The 23215-nt window shown below is 38.1% G+C and overlaps 1 protein-coding gene across 1 annotated transcript in view; it reads right to left on the bottom strand.

Annotated features, from left to right (window-relative positions):
• The window catches only part of CDC14A (cell division cycle 14A), a 195085-nt gene that overhangs the window by 142209 nt on the left and 29661 nt on the right, over nt 1-23215 (bottom strand). The window contains exons 3-4 of the mRNA XM_007936102.2: nt 18981-19056; nt 5584-5676 (exon numbers count right to left, since the gene is read on the bottom strand). Coding sequence (XP_007934293.1) covers nt 5584-5676; nt 18981-19056 — 169 coding nt within the window. The remainder of the gene's footprint in view (nt 1-5583; nt 5677-18980; nt 19057-23215) is intronic.

Below are 23215 nucleotides of genomic sequence, written 5' to 3'. Positions count from 1 at the left end.
CATTCCAAATAAAGGGAACAAAAATGTCAGGCCCTTTTGTGAGAAAAGGCTTGGAATCTTCATGGTTAGAAAGAGTGATAGTAGCATCGTAAGCAAGGAGATCACAAAGGATGTCAGGGCCAGACCACGGAGGACCTCAACAACACTGGTGTGGAAGTTAAATTTTATACCAAGAGCAGTGGGCAGCCATTAGATAGATTTGAAACAGGGTAAGGACATGATCTATTTTATATTTTTAAAGATTACTTTGGCAATTAGGTAGCAACTGGATCAAAGGGAAGTAAGAATGTAAAAAGGAGACAATGTACAAAGTTGTGGTCATAATCCAGGTGAACAATGACAGTGGATTGCTCTCAGTTGACAGCAACAGAGATGGAAAGGAATATTCAGATATATGTCTTAGAGGTAGAGCTGACCAAACTTGCTGATAAATAGACTGTGAGATGAGAGAACAAAAGGAATCAAATGCCTGCCAACTTTTGATTTAGCAAGTTGTTGGATAGTGGTTCTGTTTACAAAGAAGGGAACAGCTAAAGGAATAGATTTGAGGAGAGAAAGAATGAAAGTTTTGTTTGATAGTTTAGATACTGATGTGGAGCTATCAAACAGGCAGGTGATAATCCTGTGATGCAGACACGGAAACTTGTTATTACCCAAATTTCACAAATGAGGAAACTAAGGCTCAGAGAAAAATGCTTGCCTCAGTACAGTGCTCCTTGCAAGAGGACTAATTCTACATTTAAAAGAGGAACATTTTCACCATTAAGGACTTATCTTGGGGGAAAAAAAAAAACATATCTGCATACCCTGCCCCACAAAAGCTATGTGGCTACTCCAAGACATAGGTCCTTGGTATCCAAGAAGATTCCTCCAGAAGACTGAAATTTATCCAAATATCAACACATAATATATGTACAATTTAATTGAGATGTACATATAGTGCACATCGACTATCTTCTTATAAGACTGTACCAACAATAAATGCATACAGAAAATATGAAGTATGGCACAGAATACTCTTTCAAGAAAAAAAATTACAATTCTTCGTTTTCATTTTTATTAAGTGTGTTTGTCAAAAAGCTTTCTGGGGAATGCATTTCCAAAATTAGAAAAGAAGAAAATCAATCAGGCAACAATCCATACAAGAATAATCACTTTACACTGTTTCTCTGGACTGCAACTGGTGTGCAAGACAGCGTAGAACTGCCCTCTAGGGTTTCCAAGGCTGTTAATCTTTATGAAAGTAGACTGCCTCATCTTTCTCCCACAGACTGGCTGTGGGAGAGCAAACCTTTTGGCTAACAGCTGAATGCCTTAACCACTGTGTCACCAGAGTTCTTTTTACAGATGAGGAAACTAAATAAAAGCTAAGAGAGAGAAAGTGGCTTACCCATCATCACAGAGCCCCTTCAGGACCAAAAATCTCAAGTTTTTCTGACTCTTAGTCACTATTCTTTCTACAACCATGCTGTTCTGGTTACCTAGTGCAGCTCTAACAAGAATATACCACAAATGGGATGGCTTTAACAAACAGGAGTTTATTCTCTTATAGTTCAGGAGGGTAGAAGTCCAAGTTCAAAGCGTCAGGCTCTAGGGGCAGTGTGAAAGTCTCTCGACCTTGGGCTTCAGCTCTGCCTCTTGCTCCCAGCCCACTGAAGCTAGAGGCTTTTCTTCACTCCGGCAGCTACCAGATGCTGAGGCTAACAAGCCCAAAGTCGACAAATAAAATGGCACAGTCCCAATGTTACCAAAGCACACGGCAGGCCATTAGTTTAAGTCCATTGAAAGTGGCTGCTGAACAACAACATGGCTACATGCAGTCCAAGTATGCCATAAGCTGGAGACCATTCCCCAAGGCTTCTGCTTATATACAGGAAGCAGACCACATCCTTAAGGCAGCTACTCAGCTGCTCATAGTAGATTCCACCATGGAGTTGATTACCAGTCTCATCATGGGGAATACTACATCCAGCTGCCCAGCCACTCAACCAAGGCCAGCCAAGTTGACACACAAACTGAACTACCACACATGCTGTCTGTAAAGAAAAGAAGAAAAGGTGCCATATGGGATGGCCCAAAACTTTCTATAACCACCTCAGGGGGAGAAAAGGTGGGCAGATTAAGCATCTCAGTCCTGGAAGCAAGGTCCTGGGGCCACAGTCTGGCCATCAGCTTGCCACTGTTCTCAGCCTACACGCACAATAGTTGACAGTCTTTCCAGCAACACAGCTAGATGTTTTTCCCCCTGGAGCTTTTGGTTTGATGTCTGGTAGCTGGTGCTTAGAATGAGGCCCTTGAAGGTCACACAGCAGTGTACTTCCAGGCTTCAGAGATGCACAGGATCCCCCTCTGCCAAGGATGGGGGAAATGACACTTCTTTTCTCCCTGATTTCAAACTGGCATATTCTTAAACGAATACCACATATCCCTAAAAGCTATTACAAGTGGCAAGCATGTTTTAGCCCTATAGGCTCTACCTTCCAACCTTCCCAGTATAGAGAAAATTCCAGACTTACCCACTCTAAAACTCCTTAGCACATTCTGTGGAACTCACATTTTCCATTGCAGTGTTAGCAGAGAACAAAATGTCTCATTGAAATTATTTTTGAAGTCTTGTCTACTTACTTTAAAAAAAAAAAAAAACTCACTACCATCAAGTCGGATTCGACTCATAGCAACCCCTCCTTGGGGTTCCGAGGCAGTATCACCACAGAAGTAGATTGCCCAATCTTCCTTCCGAGGAGTGGCTGATGGGTTTGAATCACCAGCCTTCTGGTTAGCGGTCAAATGCCTTAGGCACTACACCACCAGAGCTCCCTGCCTAGTTATTAGGAAAGCTATAATACACATAAGAGTTATATTCAGTTTGCCTGCTGCAAACACCTGTATATGAATTTCAATAAAAGACTATAAGTTAATCTCCCTTCCCTGTCATCATAACCACAAACATATAATAATGACCCCATTTTATTTCCCTGGCAAATATCCTTAATGGGCCCCCCACTACTATCAGACTAAGGCAAAACTCTTTTGGCAATTCAAAATTCCATGATAATCTATCCATGTTCTACTCTCACCCACCTCTTCTCCTTCATATCTTGCCTATTTCCCTAAGCAAGGGGCACAGTGGCCAAATTCTACCTTCACTGCTAACTTTATGGTAAGAATCAGCATGAATCTGATTCCCAACGTGTGGAAACGGACCCAGTCCTCTCCTTTCCACTTACCAATCCCTGTCACCAGCTGTTTATGCAGCACTGTCTTTCTCAGCCCCAGCCACCCAGAGCTGTATCAGAGATCAAAAGTTAGATGCATACCATCTTTCAGCCCCAGCCATCCAGAGCTAGGTCAGAGCTTACCTGTTAGAAGGACATCTACTTTCAGACTGCTCAACAGGCAGATGCCTGCATCTGCTGGCTCTCACTTGCCCTATGTTGTTGTTGTTGCTGCTGTTATGTGTCGTGGAGTTGGACCCAACTCATAACCACCCCTCCTTGGGTTTCCTAGGCAGTATCACTACGGAAGTAAATTGCCCAACCTTCCTTCCAAGCACTTGCCCTATAGGTTCATTAATTCATTAGAACAACTCAGAATTCACAGCGAGCATACCATACTCACTACATCTATTACAACCAAAAAGGATACAAATGAAGAGATGTATAGGATGAGGTCTGGGAGGGGTCACAGCACAAAGCTTCTATGTCCCAAAGAGAGATATGCTATTCTTTCCACGGCATGCTCACCAACCAGTAAGCTCCATCTGTGCCTCGGGGCTTTTTGACAGCCTCATCACATAAACAAGATAAATTACATCATGCCATGTTAGGCTTAGTTAGCACTGGGCCTTTAAGCCTTTATTCTCTGGACTCTGATCAGCCTCACCACTTGCCCATGATAGATTATAATCATGCTTCCTAAGGCTTAGCCAGGAGCTGTGGTGGTGCAGTGCCTAAGGTATTTGACTGCTAATCAGAAGGATGGTGGTTCAAACTCACCAGCCATTCTGTGGAAGGAAGATGGGGCAAACTACTTCTGTAAAGATTTACCCCCTCAGAAACCCAATGAGAGTCACTATGAGTCAGAATCAACTCAATGGCAGTGGGTTTGGTTTGGTTTTTTGAGGCTTAGTCCGCATCAGAACTCAGGTGGTCTCTCTTGGTCAGGTTAGCCTCAAGCGTTGGTAAGACTCTCAAATTAACTGAGAAAAAAGGTCAAATGGCTTTCTACAAGGTGACTCCACACCTCACACCTACCTTCTCCCATCTTCATACTCTATATCCATCATACTTAACTATTACAAATTTCTATTTTATTTTTCCACATTCTACTTCTCAACAGGTAAAAATGCAATTATCTTTCAAGGCCTATGAAGACTTATTTCTCTGATCTATTCTAAGTAGAGTGTATTTCTACCACTTTTTTTTTTTATTATAATGTATTTCAAACAGAAACAAAGACTGTACTACAAACCCTCATATGCCCATAGCCTAGCTTCAAAAACTATCAACCAATGGCTAATCTTATTTCTTTATTTATCTTCTAAATCCATTCACCCATATCAAACCTGTCTCTTAATTATCCATCTATTTTCCCTCTCTAGATCTCCCCTCTTATCCCTGGTAACCAACAAAGAAAATTTCCTTCCCTTTGTAAACCTTCCTTGACTTTTTACAATAATGGACTCATACAGTATTTATCCTTCTGTGATTGACTTGTTTCACTCAGCATAATGCCCTCCAAGTTCATCCACATTATGAGGTGATTTGTTGATTCTTCACTATTCTTCAATGTTGCATAGTATTCCATGTATGTATGTATCATAGTTTGATTATCCATTCATCTGTTTCATGGGCACTTAGGTTGTTTCCATCTCTTTGGTATTCTACCATTTTATGCCACTGCTTACTAGGTACATTATCACTGCCATAATAAACAGCAATTTAATTTGTATGGTTTTTTGTTTGCTTGTTTGTTTTATTCTACCCCCATATTAAATTGTCTATGTGTTTCTAGCCTATAGTAATACATGGCTTGGCATATAGTAGATGGTTAAAAACGATGGATGGATGGACGGAGGGATGGATGGATGCATAGGTGGGTGAATAGATGGATAGATGGGTAGATGGATGAATAAGTGCAAGGAAGGAAGGGAAGGAGGGAGGAAGGGAAGAAAAAAAAGAAACTGGATGAACAAACAGATGACTGACTGGATTGATTAAAAAAGAAAAAGCTGCTCCTCTACCATGCAATCTAGGATTTCCTCTCCTCTCAAAAAAGGAATATCTCAATAGTCTTACATATACTCTTTTTTCCTTAAAATATCCTTGCTGGGTATTCTTTTTATTAAAACACCTATACAACTTTGGAATCAAACCACATATTGTAGTTCCAAGATTCTCTCACTAGCTACTAGAAAATAAAATCTAAAGAGTAAACAGTCAATGCTATTATGTACTTTCCATTCCAGACCAATTCCCAAACTACTAATAATCTCCACTATCTCCCAACCCTACTTAAAAATTGGTCTGAATTTTATTCAACAGTGGTCTCATTATAGAAAAAAATCATGAAAAAAGTACTTACAGCATAAGCACCTATCAAAAATGCTGCGTTTGCTCTTTTCCGTTGATCGAAAGAGGTGTAGTGCACTATTTTCTTTCTTGATAAACTGTATGACTAGACAAAGAAGAGAAAGAGTTAGTGTAACTACAGATGATAAACATCATCTCTTAACCTTCAAAAGATATGTCACAATCAGTGAAGCTTAACTTTCAACCTTAATTCTAGGGCACTTAGGCAAGAGCATTTGGGGGCCAGGGGTTAGTTATGATATAAAAATTGACAATAGAACAAATACATTTCTCTACAAGAAAAGAGACCAATGAAATGGCAAATAATTAATTTCTTGGAATCTCTTCTAGCAGGAATCATTTCAGAAGATTTGTTTTTTACAACTGACTTGATCTCACATGTAATGTCTGTTCACCAACTTTCACTCCCTATATCCCATGCCCGCTCCCAGAAATGTATCTACACCTTTCATATTATACAATTTCTATTTAAATGTATCTACCAGTCTATTTTCCTCTCTAATTATCTTTAAATGCCTATATTAACTACAATATCAATATTAGAATGCTCTATAATAATTATTTTTAATATCTGAAAATAAATGGCTAATGGAAAAAGATGAACCATCCAAAGTGTTATATTAGCAAATATTTTAATACAATGTAGTAGTCATATTAAATTCATGGATTTAAACATTATTAAGCACCAATTGTATGCCAGGCAATATGCTCCATGCTCAAGTGTTTAACTAAATTCGAAATAAGCAACGTAGTATCTTGTGTACATGCTAAGAAATATGAAAAGAAGTGTACAAATAAAAACATCTGTTAAAATGAAATCAAATTATCAGTCAAAACAAAAATGAATATAAAAAAAAATGAGAACACAGATGCAACTCTGAAACCTGCCCAATTTGTTCATATTTCAAAATATTTGTAATATTTTGACAAAATACAGGTACATCAGTACACACACATACATTCATATTGACCATAAAAAACGCATTTTACAGCTTATACATTGACTATAACCCACAGAGAATCCCTGCTTCAAGAATCCCTTTAAAAATGTAAACAGAACTCAACTATATACGTTTCTTTAACCTGCTATGTTCTACAAGGAAAAGAAACTCTTCCAATTCTCAAGACCTAATTTAAGATGCAACTACACCCTTTTGGTGTCAATGTGCAACCCTCAGGAAACGTTGCTATGAATATCCCAGCAAAGAGCCTGAAAACCCTCGCCACCTAAGTCAGGTATGTATTTCTCTGATAATCAAGAATCAAGTTTTCTGAAAATGGTATGGTATTACCCTTTTCAATTAAACTTCTAAAAATTATTCTTTACCCCAGAGATCCAGGATCTCTTATTACTAACGTCCTTATTTGCTGACTAAAATGCTCCGAGTAGGAACTGAATCAATGGCAACTACCAAGAACAAGAAATAAAGTGGGTGGGGAAGAGAGTATAACATCTTTCATTTAGTTCAGCTCAGTCAAGTTTATGCACTGAAACTGTCTAAACACCTAATGGTGCTGACACTTGTCTCTCTGCTTGCTCAATTTGCAACTACTGATTGCCTGGATATTTCCTTTTTTCTGTTTTATATTATTATTTACATGTTTGTCAGTTTCTTTGATTTTATCACTTAACTGTTCTCCATCAATAACCTGTCTGATTTACCAAAAGGCTTTAAAGACCTAGGCTTTTTTTTTTTTTTTTTTTTTGTGATTTGGGTGAAAGTTTACAGAGCAAATTCATTTTCTATACAGCAGTTCATACACATTTTGTCTCATGACATTGACTGCAACTGCCCACAATGTAACAACAATCTTCCTACTCCTCCCCATGGTTACCTCTTCCCTCCCATGCACTCTCCCCTAACACCCACACCCTTTCCCCAGCCATCCCTGTGCAAACACTGCCCTTCTGTTCTCCCATGATTGACTGCTCCAAGTAAACACCTGATGTAAATGTTTAGCTCCTATGCCTGTCTACTGTTTGGCTGGAAGCCACAAGAGTGAGTTCAATTCCAGACTTGAAGGGTAGCTAAGGGCTACAGTCTCGTGGGAGTCTTACCAGGCTCTATCAGACCAGCAAACTTGGTCTTTTGTTCATGATTTTGAGTTTTATGTTCCACATTGTTCCCCCACTCTATCCAGGATCTCCTGTACTAACTGATCTCCTTCTGAGTGGTTGACAGTGGCAGCCAGGCACCATCTAGTTCTTTTGGTCTCAGGGTCATATAGGCTGAGGATCACATGGTCTACCAGTCCCTTGCACTAACTGTTTCCATGCATCTTTGGTTTTCTTCATTCTTCTTTGCTCTGGATGAGGAGAGACACATCGTTGCATCTAGATGGCTGTTTGCAAGCTTTTAAAACCCCAGTCACAACTCACCAAAGTAGGATGCAGAACAATGTTTTTGTGCAATGTTATGCCAATTGAGCGTGATGTCTCCTGTGACCATAGTCCCAAGCCCACAAGACCTAAGCTCCTTTTATGATCTCTGAATCCCAAATTTCTAAAGACTGCCATACACAGGCCATGTCCCATTAACATTAAAGTTACACTGAACCTTAAGAACTCAATAGCTTTTCTGGCTTCCAGTCCCCTCACTATTTACATTTCCTGGTTCCCCAAAACAGCTGTGGGGAAGAGAACATCAACAATCTAACTTATTTATCTAACAGTTTATTTATCTGTTTTGATGCTTTTTTCTACTAAGAATTTATATTCTATTAAAAAAATAGTAATAACCTGCTCCTATCATTTAATGATTTGGAATTGTATTTATTTTACAAATCCACCCTCCAAAAGGGAGAAACTCTTATTATATACTATCATTACTAATGCTCAGTTTTTATTTTTGCCATCTTTTTATATTTGCTTACTTTTTGTTTTGTTTCTTTTCTCTCCCCCCCCCCCCCCCCTTTTTAAAGTGGAGATCATCCTGGGACAAAAACTGGAGCACAGAATTCTGAGGGAGATATTCTTCACAGTATAATTTTTAGGAAAAAAATTTTTTCTTCCATCCTTTTCTTTTTTCTCCCAGTCTATCTGGGCCCTCCTATTGTGATTCCTTTCTGAGCAGTCAACAGTAGTAGTCAGGCATCAAATAATTTTTCTGGTCTCAGGGTCATGGAGGCTGGGGTTCACATGGTCCACTAGTCCTTTGGATTGTTTCCTTGCATCTTTGATTTTCTTCACTCCTCTTTGCTCCGGAAGTAAAGATGTTTTCTTTTGTTTTGTTTTTTAAGTAAATATGATACAAATTAAAATGTTAAGGATTTTAGACAAAATTAGAAATGACAATATGATAAAGAATATTCATCACAAAATCTACCTCAAAAATTTACCCTTTTAAAATATTCCTCTAGGAAGCTGACTACAGGAAGTAAACATAATTGATTTTATTTGTTTATTTATTTTCTTAATGAGAGCTTCCTGCTTGATTTTTAGGAAAGATGTGAAAGCTCATAGAATTTACCTCGCACATCAATGTTTTTGGAATTCAAATGTTTTCTTCATTAAGTCTCAAAAGCACTACAGCCAAGAAATAATCTTCTGCTTAGTGAAGCTTAGTAAGTATCTCCTAGATCAGATTACAGAAAGTTGAGTTCTTACTCAAGGAATCAAAACTAATTCAAAGTGAATCAGAACAGAGAAAAATCTTATGCATTATAGTCCTCATCCTAACTTCCTTCCTTGCTAAAAGCAGGCCTCCCATTCAGGTCATTCTTAATGCCCGATAATTTTACACCAGTGAGCTGGCAACATTTTTCAACAGAGGAGAAATTCTGGTATTGGAATGAAAAATTTCAGGAAAAAAAAAATTTTTTGCCAGTTGGTTGGCTTATGTTTTCATGTAACTTGGGGGCTGATATACAAAAACTCCTTAATGGTTTTTTTTTCTTCCTTTCAAATATCAAATATGTCCCTCCCTTTAAGAAAGAAAAAACTCTACATATTGCATAACAAAGCACCCAGAAAGAAACAAGGCTAACCAGTGGAGGCTTCTTTGGGGGAATTTTGGCTCATTCTCAAGATCTTTCATGGAAGAACTTGTACCATGCAAGGAAAGAAGAGCAGAGTTTAGAGACAATAAGACTTGACTTTATGAATAAGCCCAGTAAGTATTTTATCAAATTCTGCCCTAATGCCAGGAGAACATCATACCTCAACACTCAACTGCTGCGCCTTTCTTACTTTGGCCTGTCTCCTTGGGGGTCAGGTATGCTGGCCAGGCCCTTAAGGAGAATACTCAGAAAGTTAAAACAATGTCTCTGGCTTTCAATGAGCTGATACAGACTGTTTTTGCTTTACATGAGCAGCTCAGAAATTATAGAAACACTGCATACAATAGCAAAGTTAAGTTAGAGATTGACAAAATCTAATAAATATATAGGGGAAAATGTTACAAAAGGAATAGTAAAATCTCAGGACTATTTGCCTGTTACACAGTCATTACAAATCACAATCTACAGACATGATCCACCCTGTATTTTAGATTCTTATCTTGAAACTGGAGTATAGAGCCTTCTGAACACTCTTAAGTGGACACAGCCACGCCTCTATAATAACAGCAAAATCAGCACCAGCAGGAGCAGCCAACATTTACTGGTCACTTGCTACATTCCATCATTACCCAAAGCAATAGGAGACGTGCCAGATGGGTCCAGTTTGACTGGATACAGAGTGACTCCCGACCAGTGATCTTGGGAAAGGGTGAAATACAGTAAGCATACTGTGTTTACCAGGTAAACAGAAGCCAGGAGCCAGAGAGGGCCTGCTTTGAACCTTTACACAGTTAGTTTGACAGGCCAAGAGGAATTCAGAGCTCTCCAATCAAGCTTGATAATGAATATAAATCTCAATTATGAGGTCCTAACAAGGTTCATGATTCAGAATTCAAATAATTCTCAAGTTAAATTGGTCAATATTGCTAAAACTTTTCCGAAAAACACAAAGGAGATCATATTTTATTATGACATTATATTTCATCCTCTTAAGACAGTAGTTAAAAATCAGCTGGAAGGCTTATTAAAACAGATCACTGAGCCCCACTTCCAGAGTTTCTGACCCTGTGGAGCAGGGACCAAGAATTTACATTTCTAACAAGTTCCCCAATAGCGATGATGCTGCTTGGTCTAAGAACCACACTTTTAAATCCACTGCTCAATGGCACTGCTTAAAAAACAAACAAATCTGTCCTGGAAGAAGTGCAGCTGGAATGCTCCTTAGAAGCAAGAATGGCCTGACTTCGTCTCACCTACTTTGGGCATGCTGTCAGAAGGAACCATCCCCTGGAAAAGAATATCATGCTGGGTAAAGTGGAGGGTCAGTGAAAAATGGGAAGACCCTCAACAAGATGGATTGACACAGTGGCTGCAGCAACGGGCTCAAACATAGCAAGGATTGTGAGGATGGTGCAGGACCAAGCAATGTTTCCTTCTATTGTACACAAAGCTGCTACGAGTCACAGCCAACTGGATGACACCTAACAAGGCATTGCTAAACTCTAGAGAAGAGCTGCATAAAAAGGTGACTGTTCCACACCTGAAAATGTTCTACATAGATCCTCAGACACTCTCCATCTGGCCAAGCAGGCCCAAAAGACCTTTCAATTCTCTTACCAAGGAACTCCAAATCATGCCACATGCCTTTTAAAAGCATAAAAACAAAAAAATACATTTCCCCAGATTCCTTAAAAGGTTGTATTACAATTTTTATAAATTGAAACATTCTAGGTGATAACACCTTAGGAACCCAGTACTTTAATGGTTCAGTAACTAAGGTGCCTTCAATAGGGTTATTCCAGAAATTGCAAATACAGAGTTCTCAGGAGTTCCAGGAGTGGGCCAGTTGGTAAACTAGAGAAGCACACCCTATGCAAATGCAGATGACACTACTTAGCTGCTCTCAGACAGGAATCTGGACCCACAATTGTCAGGTACTGCAATATCTAAGAGAAGCCAGAAATCGAGAATTTTGTGGACATGTTCATAAAGTGCAGACACTATGAATTCGAATTTTTTTTAAAGAGACTTTATGTCCAACAAAACATGTCTTTGGACTGAATGTAGTCCAAGGTATTATGGCTTAAATCAGTTCAATTAATTCTATCAACATGTGTTGAGCAGCCACTGTGTGTGACAACTGTACTAAACAAATCAGAGACAAAGGGTGGGGAACCCCAGTATCTAGCCTCACAAGCGCTCACAGTCTAAGGAACGTGTGATGCTAAACAAAGACAAGGTAGAGCCGAAGCTTATTACAAAATGAAGAGAATAACTGGACAGGGATGCATTCACTGGACAGCAAGTACGAGTGGAATGATTTTAATTACAGGCATACCCTTCCTTCACTTGCAGATATGGTTAGTTGCAAAGACCAGGCTGTTACGTGAAAATCGGTGTTAGACAAAAATGAAGGATGACCACATCAAATCACAAAATGGGAGATGACTACATCATTGTATAATTGCCAAAATTACATCATTACATAACTGCCAAGCCATTGAAAATCATGACCTAGCCTAGCTGACACACAGCCTTAACAATCATAGTCAGTGTTACTCTTGCCTCACACTTCGGCATTCGTTACTGCAAGATGTACGCTGTTAATGCACAAAAAAATAGTAGTTTTGTACTATTGTAGTAAATGTGAAAGGTCAGATAATGACATACTCAAAAAGTGAGAAGGTGTACAATAACTGGTTCCTTTAACAAGGTAAGAAATGGAATTCACTATTGGATATCTATCAACGATCACAATCAAATCTATAGAAATTCCCAGATCTGCATTGCTTACCTGAGAGTCAAAGCTGTATTACTCTTATGTAAATCGTGTAATAGATCATGTAAATATTTAATGGTACTTATAAACCATGGTACATTGACTGCTACAATAGAACAATAAATAGCAATGAAGGTATTAACCCCACACATTTTCCATCGGGAAAGAAAAGCTGTATGAAAGGTAACATTCTAATGGGATTGCCTCTTTGTGAAAGCAAGCCAGAGCAGCTCAGAGAGATGAAAAGGATGACATGCTACACAAACAATCAAAGTCCAGGCTATAATCTTAGGTGTAGTGAGATATACAAACCATGCACTTGTTCAACTTAGGTCAGGAAAAAACAAACTACTTAAATATTCAACAAAAAGTGATACAATTAAGCACAAAGCCAAAAAAAAAAAATTGTTTATGGCCAATTTAAAGAAACACAGATTTTAAGCAGCCTCTCAGTAAAATCAATTGCCATGTTTGAAAAGAAATCTTCTTGTCACATGGTTAGAACACTGAGTTTAATTGTTTAATTAGGCTGTGTGAAGCAGTCTGATTGAGCTAAGGAACATATTAGTAGAGCCTGGATAATGTAGTCTTTTTTAAAAAAAAAAAAAAATACTTCATGCACTCCCCTAAACAAGCAAGCTCTGCCATGAAGGTGGTCCGATTAAGCAGTTCATGCACCGGGACACCATGGTGACCAAGGCATCTTACAGGTGACTAGGCTAGCTCAGTAATGGCTGCAGCAACCAGCATCTCCATAGCAATCAGTAGTCATCTCACTGCAAAAGCAATAAAATGAACAGGTCTTCCTGTGAGCAGCCATGACACCTCTACATGTGTTACCTCCAACTGTCTCAGGAAAGGGATATTCTTGAAAATTTTCTTTGGCTGTATGAAACAAAATATGGTTGATGTTTTTATTTAGAGCTAAAATAATTAAAAACTGGTTTAATAGTTTCTTTAAAAAGAAAAAGCTGAATCCACATCTTCCATTTTGCTTAAAACCTAATATATTTCATCAATTCAATGGTACATTTGATTAAAGTACAAGTCAAAAAGTCAGAGAAAAGTTCCACAGAGAGATTATTTAACCATACTGAAAGTAAGGTTGAAGGAATTCTAGGATTCTCTCTATAGAAGAGAATTTTCTTGCAGGAGGATTCCTGAATGGGCTTAATGGGTCCATACTCTGCAAACTCTGTGTAAGCTCCCCTGTGCACAAACACTGTTCTATAAGCCTTCATGACCTGTTTAAACCACATGAACTATCACTAGAATGAAGCCTGCTTTTCCCCCACAGCCCAGAAACCTGAAACAAGATAACTGCATGAAGAAATCTCAGTATGTTTTTGGAGTTAAGAGGGTGGTCTAATCACTACCCTATTTTACACAAATAATGTGTGCATTATAGGTAGGTTACTTTGTTTTTCCCAAACCATGCACTCCCTTACACGTTAGTTTCCTGTGCTCAGTACATTATATGCATGGGCACATTATTTGTGAAAAAAATAAGGTATACCAAGAGTTTTTGATACCATAGCAGGTGCCTGGTTACCAGGTTATGATTACTGCACTGATTCATTCAGCAACAAGGATGTTCACTGAGCCCCCACCATCTGCCAGGTAGTTTTAGTGCTTTATATAATCATTCACTTCATGATACCCATTCCTTCTCCCTTTTACCCTGAAAAAGTTCTGTGGGATATTTTGTATATTTAAAATTACATCTGTAAATACTTTTAAAACAGTTCTGAAGATCACTGAAATTGTTCTGTTGATTCATTAGAGTAGGTATTAAAGGGAAAAAAATCACTGCCCTAGAAAATGTCCCCTTTTTTCTGGGATGCTCTTAGATACTTTTTTTTTCCCAAAATAAGATTTCACTTTCCTCTCAGGAAAAAGGAAACCAACAATTACAGTTGTATGGAATAGTTTAGGGAAAGCCAGTCAAATCGTATTATGTTTATTAAAATTCACATTATTAAATCAGTAATTGAAAGATTTTTTTTAACTGATTCAATCTGGAGAATGTATTCTGGTTTTAAGATACCACTCCTTTGTCTTTTGTTAGTATAGTCTTCTCTTTGACAAGCCTCTATATTCTAGCCCAGCGATCTTAGCATTGTCTATGCCAAGGATACTTTTGAGGACTAGGTATTAAAAACTGTGAATTCTCCCAGAAGAAAAATATACACACACACAAAATTTTACAAATATTTGTATAGGTTTATGGACCCCTTATAATAACAGATTAATAATTTCGGCTCTAGTTTATCAATCATTGATGCCATTTTACATTAAGTGATATACAGTTTTAATCATTTTCAATTCAATAAATCTTTCCCCTTTTAACTGTTCACCCTATTAAAATAATTATTAGCCAGAAATGAAAAAAGTATAACCTATTAGTGCATAACTCTTAATACTTAACAACTTTTTTAAGTGTAGTTTAAATTAAATAGCAGACTTTTTTGTTGGTGGTAGTGATTTTTGGTTTTGGTTTTTTAACCTAAGCAAAGGTTTGATGGATTTCATTCTAATCAAGATAATTAAAATTTTGCATTGTAAAATATTAGCTATTCCACATAAAGCACAGATAAGGGAAAAACAAATCTTTAAAATTTTACTGAAAGGAATTAAAATCTCCAAATTAAAAAATAAAACTTGCCTAAAAGAGTTAGCAAACCACACAGGTGAAGAATTTTAAAGAGTCAGTGGTTAAAACAGGGCCAAATTATTCAGAGAAGCAAAGAAGTCTGAGGACCAAGCAAATACCATAAGAGTCAGAGTTCAGATGTCACAAGAATAGTTTCAGTACAGTAGGGAAGGTAAAAGCCAGAAAGCAAAGGACTAAGAAAATCAGTGTATAGCAAGGATATAAACGCTCTGAGGGCAGGCTATTCTTCTGAAACCTCTAAAGACAGAAGGACAAAAGATGATCTGAATGTCAAAGTTATTACAATAAGATCAACAACAAGATTCTGTGTGCTTGGTGACTCTATACTGAGCAATGGAGACACAGAGATACAAGTCTTCAACCTCTTGGAATAATCTAGTGAGAAAGACAGATAAAAACAGGTCATGATAATTCATCAGTGAGCAAAATCTCCACCAAGAATTATGGGAAGACAAGGGAGGCACCTCCAACTGGCCCAGAAGAACAGAAGGTGCCTGCTCAAGGTCTTAAAGGAGGAGCAGTTATCAACCCAGAGGGATCACAAGCAAATGCATGGAGCACTTGGGGTGGTTCAGGGTAAAGTACAAAGCAGGGAGGGGCAAGGATGCTGCAATCTTCCCAGTAAACTAGTGCATGAAATCATCCATTGAGAACATGCAAGGGTGGGAGCTGACAAAGCAAATAAAGCAAAGGGCATGGAAACAAGACATCCAACCAAAACCAAACTCACTACCATAGAGTCATTTTGACTCATAGCCATCCCTACACTCGAGTTACCAAGGCAGTATCACTACAGAAGTGGATTGCCCAACCTTCCTTCCAAGGAGTGGCTGTGGGTTTGAACTACCAGCCTTCTGGTTAGCAGTCAAATGTCTTAGGCACTATGTCACCACTGCTCCCAAAGACATCCAAAGGCCTTATCAAACTGAGTGACCATGAGCTGCAGGCAAGAGATATCAGAAGGGAGAAGATGATCTGGGTAAGTAAGAAGTCTGGAGATCCAGAGGTTGCACTAGGACCAGAGAGAAGGAATGTGGGAGGTATATAACAAGAAAACATGTTCAATGTGGGAAAAATTTGTAAACTCATTTTCTGGAAGAGGCTGGAGTCTCAATAATAGTCGCTGGAGCAGAAAAAACTATGAGCCTCAGGCCTCTGTGACAACATGGTGGAGTCAATCTGGGCATTGCAGGGAGTGAGCAGGAGCAGTTTATAAACCAGAGGCTATGGTTACCACCAAAGGTAGAAAGGAGGAGCATATACAATACAATCAAGAGCTATGAAATCTAGCCCTGATTTTACTACAGGTCCTTTCTGTACTTATAAAATCAGGAGGACCCAATGGTCAATTGGATCCTAAAATTATATTGGAGAGCTTTTCCATAAAGAAATGACAACTATGGGACTAAGAAAAGGATGCTCATAAACTTCCTTGAAGAATTGTCTTGTTTTCCCTATGAGAATTCACAAATGTCACCATTAGTTTCCTTTATATAGACCCTAAAGTTTACAAAGCCTTTTACATATACTAATATGTAATCTAACATATAACCTAATATAACCTTCATCACCACCCTGTGACATTGCTATAATCCCTATTTTATAGATAAAGATAAAGAAACTAAGATCCCACAAGGTGGAAGCAACTGCAACTCTGGATGGGTAAAATCAATTTTTTTCTTCTAACATAAAAATTCTACTTGGCATGCTTCATTGAGATAATCCATGAGTCAAGATTTGGGTTTTGAAAATTCACTCCTTAAACAGGTTAACAGCATGCCCATTGTGTGTTGGCATATATTATTAAACTGTACCAGAGCTAAAAATGCCATCTCAGATCTCCAACAGACTATCTGATCTCTGAAATAAACCAAGGGAGCTGCCTGAACTTTTTTAAACTTTGATAATGTTGAAAAAAGCTTTGTAAATGAAAATATGTCGAAACAAGACTTCATAGACACCGACACTGTTCAATATAGAATATGAATATGGTAGAATAAATAGTCTGTATTCAATCCATCCAGTCTCATTAAGTAGAACAATGAGTCAGACCAGCAGTTTTATTTTCCTAATCATGATTCCTTTCTCTTTGGTCATCCTTGATAGTACCCAGATCCCAGATTATTAATTATAATAGTTCATACAAACTGCTGACCAATAAATACCAAACTCACTTCCATCGAGTCAATTTTGACTCATAGCGACCCCATTTGGGTTTCAGAGAGCAGTGAATCTTTATGGAAATAGATTGCCCAGTCTTCCTTCTGTGAAGTGGCTGGTAGGTTTGAACCACCAGCCTTCTGGTTAGCAGTCAAATGCCTTAGGCACTACACCACCAGAGCTCCTTGCTGACTAACAGACCCATTGAAAAAAGGATGAAATTCTTCAGTCCTCAAAAGAAAAAAGTGAGCTTCAATCATTTATGAATTATCCTTCCTTTGATAATTCATCCATTAAAAGTCCATTTTATATAAAAAGGTTATCTGTGTCCTTGGTGAACACAAAACTCTCAACTTTATATTCATATTACTTATGTCTTTTCAAGTCAAACAATATTTTAAATTAATTCCTAGGAAAGTTAGCTGCAATAAAACTTACAATATATGCACACTGACTTCGGTATCATTTCATGACCATTTACCATTTTGAGATCAATGACAAAATTTACAAGTTCAAAAATTTACTACATATTCTATAGAAAATTCTCCACCATGGACCATGTTTTATACCTAAGGTCAATAAAAATCAATGAAATCAAATTTGTAACAAGGAGTTAATATGTCCAAGGCTTATGTACATATAATTGTATAATACCAGTTACAATTTACCCAGCATAAAGAATAAACTACCTGAGCAGTATACATTACACAAACCACATATGCATTATAATTTAGCAGTTATCCTTAAGTTATCCAAAATGCTGTATGGCATTTTGCCTTCCAAACTGAAATAGCACATTTAAGATTCTCATTTAGAAAACTGAAAGGAAAATATAGTGTTGAAATAAGTTTACCAAAACTAGGATATAGATGTCATTTTTCTTCATGTATGCTAAGAGTTAAAGGCGGGGGGTGGGGGTGAGGGTCATATGCCTAAACCCACACATAAGTACAGAAAAGAAAACCAGCTCCCCATGTAAAATCAAAACTATCAACAAATACAGAATCTATGACCCTAATTTTCTCATAACAGGTAAAGTCTATACTTTGTCACTGCTAGTTCATCCATCTACAAGGTTGTGAACTCTACAGAGATGACATTTAAAGGACATGCAAAAATTTCAATCTTGATTAGAGAGAAAAAAGTCACACTCCAGAGCGCCTGCCAGCCAGTACTGAATCCTCCATGACCTGGTGGAAGTCCCTGGGTAGTGCAAATGGTTAAGCACTCAACTGCTAACCAAAAGGTTGGTAGTTCAAAGCTACCCTAAGGTGCTAGGATGAAAGGCCCGGCAATCCACCTCTGAAAGGTCACAGCCATAAAAACTCTATGGAGCACAGTCCCACTCTGCACATAGAACGTCGTCATGAGGCAGAACTGACTCCACAGCAACGGGTCTGGGTTTTTTTTCTGCTTTTCATCACCTGTTAACAGTGTCTAGAAGCAGATCTGAAGGTTTCAGAAAAAATATCCTAGAGGGAATTTGATAGAGTCTCATTAATGACAATCTAAAAGGATTTGTGCTTTCTTTCTTAGATCATTATCCCAATGACTTCATTCAGCTCATATTTCAATTCATCCTGAAAAATGAAAGAGGTCAACATGTCCTTTGTGGTATAATCAGGAGGATCAATTTCAACTTCTAGGTGAACTACTCACACAAATTTCCAAAGATCAAGATTACCTAACTAAATGGTTGTGCACAGCAATTCCATGTGTCAGATTTCATGACTCAAAAGTCTTAAGGACAAAATATAAACATCACCACAATACTCACTTTTAGTTTCTTGTTTAGTTTACAGCAGTATCTATACACCATTGCCAAGTTCAGAGGTCCAAAATCTGCATAGAAACTGAGAGTAAAAAAAAAAAAAAAGTAGTATTTAGTAGAAGCAAAATTTTTAATAATATCAATGCTTAATTTTTAATTTCATTAAATTGGCAACCAAATTTCAATCAGCTTCACTATTGTGGGTCATTATATGTAATAATAATCTGATTCATAGTGATCCAAATAACTAATGGTTTCATCCCACTCACCCCCTCCAGTTACTACCATCAGTCTCTGAACAGGGAGTTAGTTGGACAGTATTAAGTTCTACCTCCTTTTATATTCCTACCAGGACATTAAGCCAAAGGATAGAAAAGCAAGCAGCTGAAGAACTGAGAGCGTAACATTTTCAGGGCCTACACTTTCTGTTTTATTTCTTTATTACGTACTTAGTCACAAAGCTCATGTAACTGTGGGTTCCAATTCCAACTACCCCACTCAAACATTATTTTCAATTTTATTAAACCAAGTATCATAAATCCAGTGGGGTTTTTTGCTTTTGTTTTTGTTTTTTTCAGTTCTCATTCTCCTTGAAACTTCTACATTAGGCACACTGGCTCCTCTCTATCTCCCCATCCCTTATGTCTCCAGGATACTGTCATCAGTCTCTCTCTGATTCATTATCATGAATTTAACTGATAATCCTATAGACAAAAGATACTGCTTACACCTGGGATCCTAGCATCAGTCTTCTCCATCTTCAACATCTACATTTCCTTTTAACACCTGGAACTCTAAAACTCAATCCATCTTTCCTTCAAATCAACCCTCCAGACTAAAAAAATTTGCTTCTCCCAGTCATTCAGGCATGAAACCACAATCTTCTCTTAATCAAAAAAGATGTTAAATTAAATTTTTCTATATCAAATAGGAAAATAGTTACCACACTAATTCACTCCTTCCTTTTCTGTTCCTACTTAAGCAAGAAGCCCAGATCTTCTTCCTCTCATACCAGTATTGTTTAAATTCATTCTCCCCTTTCCAGTCATCTTGTTTCCAACTATAGCAATAATCTTTCTAATATCTTACTTCTCACATATCTCCTCAACTATTCAAAAGAGTTCAATGGGTCCCTGCTCCCTTTAAAATAATTCCTCAGCCTAGCAATCAAAGCCCAACAGATCTGATGCAGTATAATGATATATTTATCAGTCATTACTTGCCACCAACTTCTAGGCTGACCTAATCTCCTAACATAACCCCATACAGAATCTTCATTACAAACATACCTATTCCTCATTTCCAAATATTCTAGGCATACCCTTAATCCAAGTCTGTGCTCTCCTTGCCTAGACTTGTAGGTAATTCTCTTTCTGCAGCACTCTAGCTTCCTCAAATACAGTTCAAACCCTACCATCCCCATAAAGTCTTTTCAACACCCCTTATAAGGTGAAAACTAACTACCCTTCTCTCAAAATTCCAAAAACTTACGATCGGAGCCACTCTTTTGGCCCACTACACATACTACCATATATTATGAACTATCTTTTTAAGTGTAGATACTACACACCCAACTACAGAGTAAGTCCTTCAGCCAGGATCATGTACGCTTAGAAGAATGCCCTACTCGTAATACAAAACATCAACAAGTGCATTTTCATCAACAGTGAGTTTATTAATGCTCTAAATTCAACTTTAGCCGAGAACACAAATTTAGTAAATGTCAATTCTCAAAAAACTGATCCCCAAAACAGCCTTACTTCAAGGAAGATATATGATCTATTTTTTTCCTGCCATCCAAATCACATTATTTGTCATAAACATATTACACGACATCAAGTCTGCCAATAGCCACTCGTTTTAGATAAGTAAAGAATATAAAACTTATACATTTTATTGTCTGTGTTAGGCAAATTGGTAACATTTTGGAATTTATACTCTAAGTAACACCAAAATTAGATGTCCCTATAAACAAGCTTCATGCAAGGAAAAAAAAGAGTTATTTAAAAAAAAAAAAGAAAGAAACCTGTAATTATTTGAAATAAAAGGTCTTTCTCAATGTGGTACTCTGCACTATAAATATAAACAAAATATCCATGAATTAAAAATGGACTGCCTGTAACCTAGTTGGGAGCTCTCGTGGGATAGCGCCTAAGGCATTTATTTGACTGGTAACCAGAAGGCTGGCAGTTCAAACCCACCAGACACTCCTCGGAAGGAAGACTGAGCAATCTACTTCCATAGTGATACTGTCTCAGAAACCTAATGAGGGGTTGTTATAAGCCAGAATCAACTCGACAGCAGTGAATTTGGGTTTTTTGGTTGTTTTTTGGTTTTTTTTTTTTGGTTTTCTAACCTAGTTAGTGACCAGTCTAAAAGTAGAATTGGCAGTCAACAAGAACCCACTCAAAAGAACCAAAATGAAACAAAAAAAAGAAACCAGTATACAACTAAGTATCTACCTGCACTGAGTAAGGCAGCCCTTTTACTATCACAGGAGCATTGGTGGCACATTCAGCTGCTAAACAAAACATCAGTGATTTGAACCCACTAGCCACCCTGCACAAGAAAGATGAGGCAGTCGCGTCCATAAAGATTTACATCCTTGGAAACCCTATGGGGCAGTTCTACTCTGTCCTATAAGGTCACTATGAGTCAGAAATTGACTCAACGGAAGTGGATTTGGTTTTCTATCACAGAGAAATTCTTATTCTTGGCTTATTGGAAAACACTAACACTTTGTTTTTTTTCTTCTAGAACATAAATATTGACACTTAATAAAACTTTAGGTAAATCTGGAATTTTTAGCTATGGTTATTTCAGCTTTTAAAACTCATTTTACACTAAGTTCAAGAAAGCACAAAGGACTCAGATCATCTAATTACAGTTTTACACTAACCATTATAGGTCAACTTCTGCTTCAAACTCAAAACTGTATGGTTTCTAACTACTAGGTTGGGTTAGCTACACATACTTTGGAAACAATGTGGTTAACAAAGTGTACCTACCTCACCAAAAAACAGGAAAATAAACTGACATGCTCTAATAACACAGGAAAATAGGCCTCTTGAAAGGGCTTAAGTTGCCTAGGGTCAGCCTCTAACTAAGAGGCTTAACTCAGACATGAACTGAGCTGAGATCTTCACCTGGAGGTTCTAACTGTTTATCAAACAAGCCTCTAGTAAGTCAAGGGAGTTCTGGTAGCATAGTGCCTAAGGCACTTGACTGCTAACCAGAAGGCTGGCGGTTCAAACCCACCAGCCACTCCTTGAAAGGAAAATGGGGCAATCTACTTCCGTAGTGATACTGCCTCGGAAACCCAAAGAGGGGTCACCATAAGTCAGGTCTGATCCTGTCTTTAAATTGATCTGCACTATCCAATATTGGAACCACTATTTTATACTTAAGTTTAAATTAATTAAAGTTACATAAACGTAAATAAAGTTAAGTAAATTCAGTTACTATGTCACACCAGCCACTTTTCAAGGGTTCAAAAGTTACACGTTGGCTAGTGGTTAGCAAAGAGGGTAACTCAAATACAGAACATTTTCATCATCACAGAAAATATGCTGCATTGGACAATACTGATCAAGAGGGAAGAAGAAGACATGAACAAAAGCATAAACCACTAGAGAAATTCCTGAGCACCAAGAGTAGTGTTGTTGCTGTTAGGTGCTGTCGAGTCATCTCCGACTCATAGGGACCCCATGCACAGCAGAACGAAACACTGTCCGATTCCACACCAGCTCCTCGATCCCTGCTATACTTGAGCCCATCATTGCAGCCACCGTGTCAATCCATCTCATTGTAGGCCTTCCCCTCTTTCGTCGACCCTCCACCTTACCAAGCATGACATCCTTCTCCAGGGAATGGTCCCTTCTGACATGACCAAAAGAGGTAAGACGAAGTCTGGCTGGCCATTCTCACTTCCAAGGAGCATTTTGGGTGCACTTCTTCCAGGACAGATCTGTTAGTTCTTTTAACAGTCCATGGTTCTTTCAGCATTCTTCACCAGCCCACCACAACTCAAAACATCAACTCTTCTTCGGTCTTCCTTATTCATTGTCTAGCTCTCACATGCATATGAGGCAATTGGAAATATCATGGCTTGTGTCAGGCACACCTTAGTCCCCAAGGAGACAACCTTGCTCCTCAGCACTTGAAAGAGTTCCTTCGCGGTTGACCTTCCCAATGCTACACATCATCTAATGTCCTGACTGCTGCTTCCATTGGCATTGATC

The sequence above is a fragment of the Orycteropus afer genome, unplaced genomic scaffold, assembly GCF_000298275.1.
Source record: "Orycteropus afer afer isolate SDZICR_OR568_19922 unplaced genomic scaffold, OryAfe1.0 scaffold00033, whole genome shotgun sequence".
Taxonomy (NCBI): domain Eukaryota; kingdom Metazoa; phylum Chordata; class Mammalia; order Tubulidentata; family Orycteropodidae; genus Orycteropus; species Orycteropus afer.
Note: the sequence above shows the minus strand (reverse complement) of the source record. Positions and strands in the feature narration are given on the sequence as shown.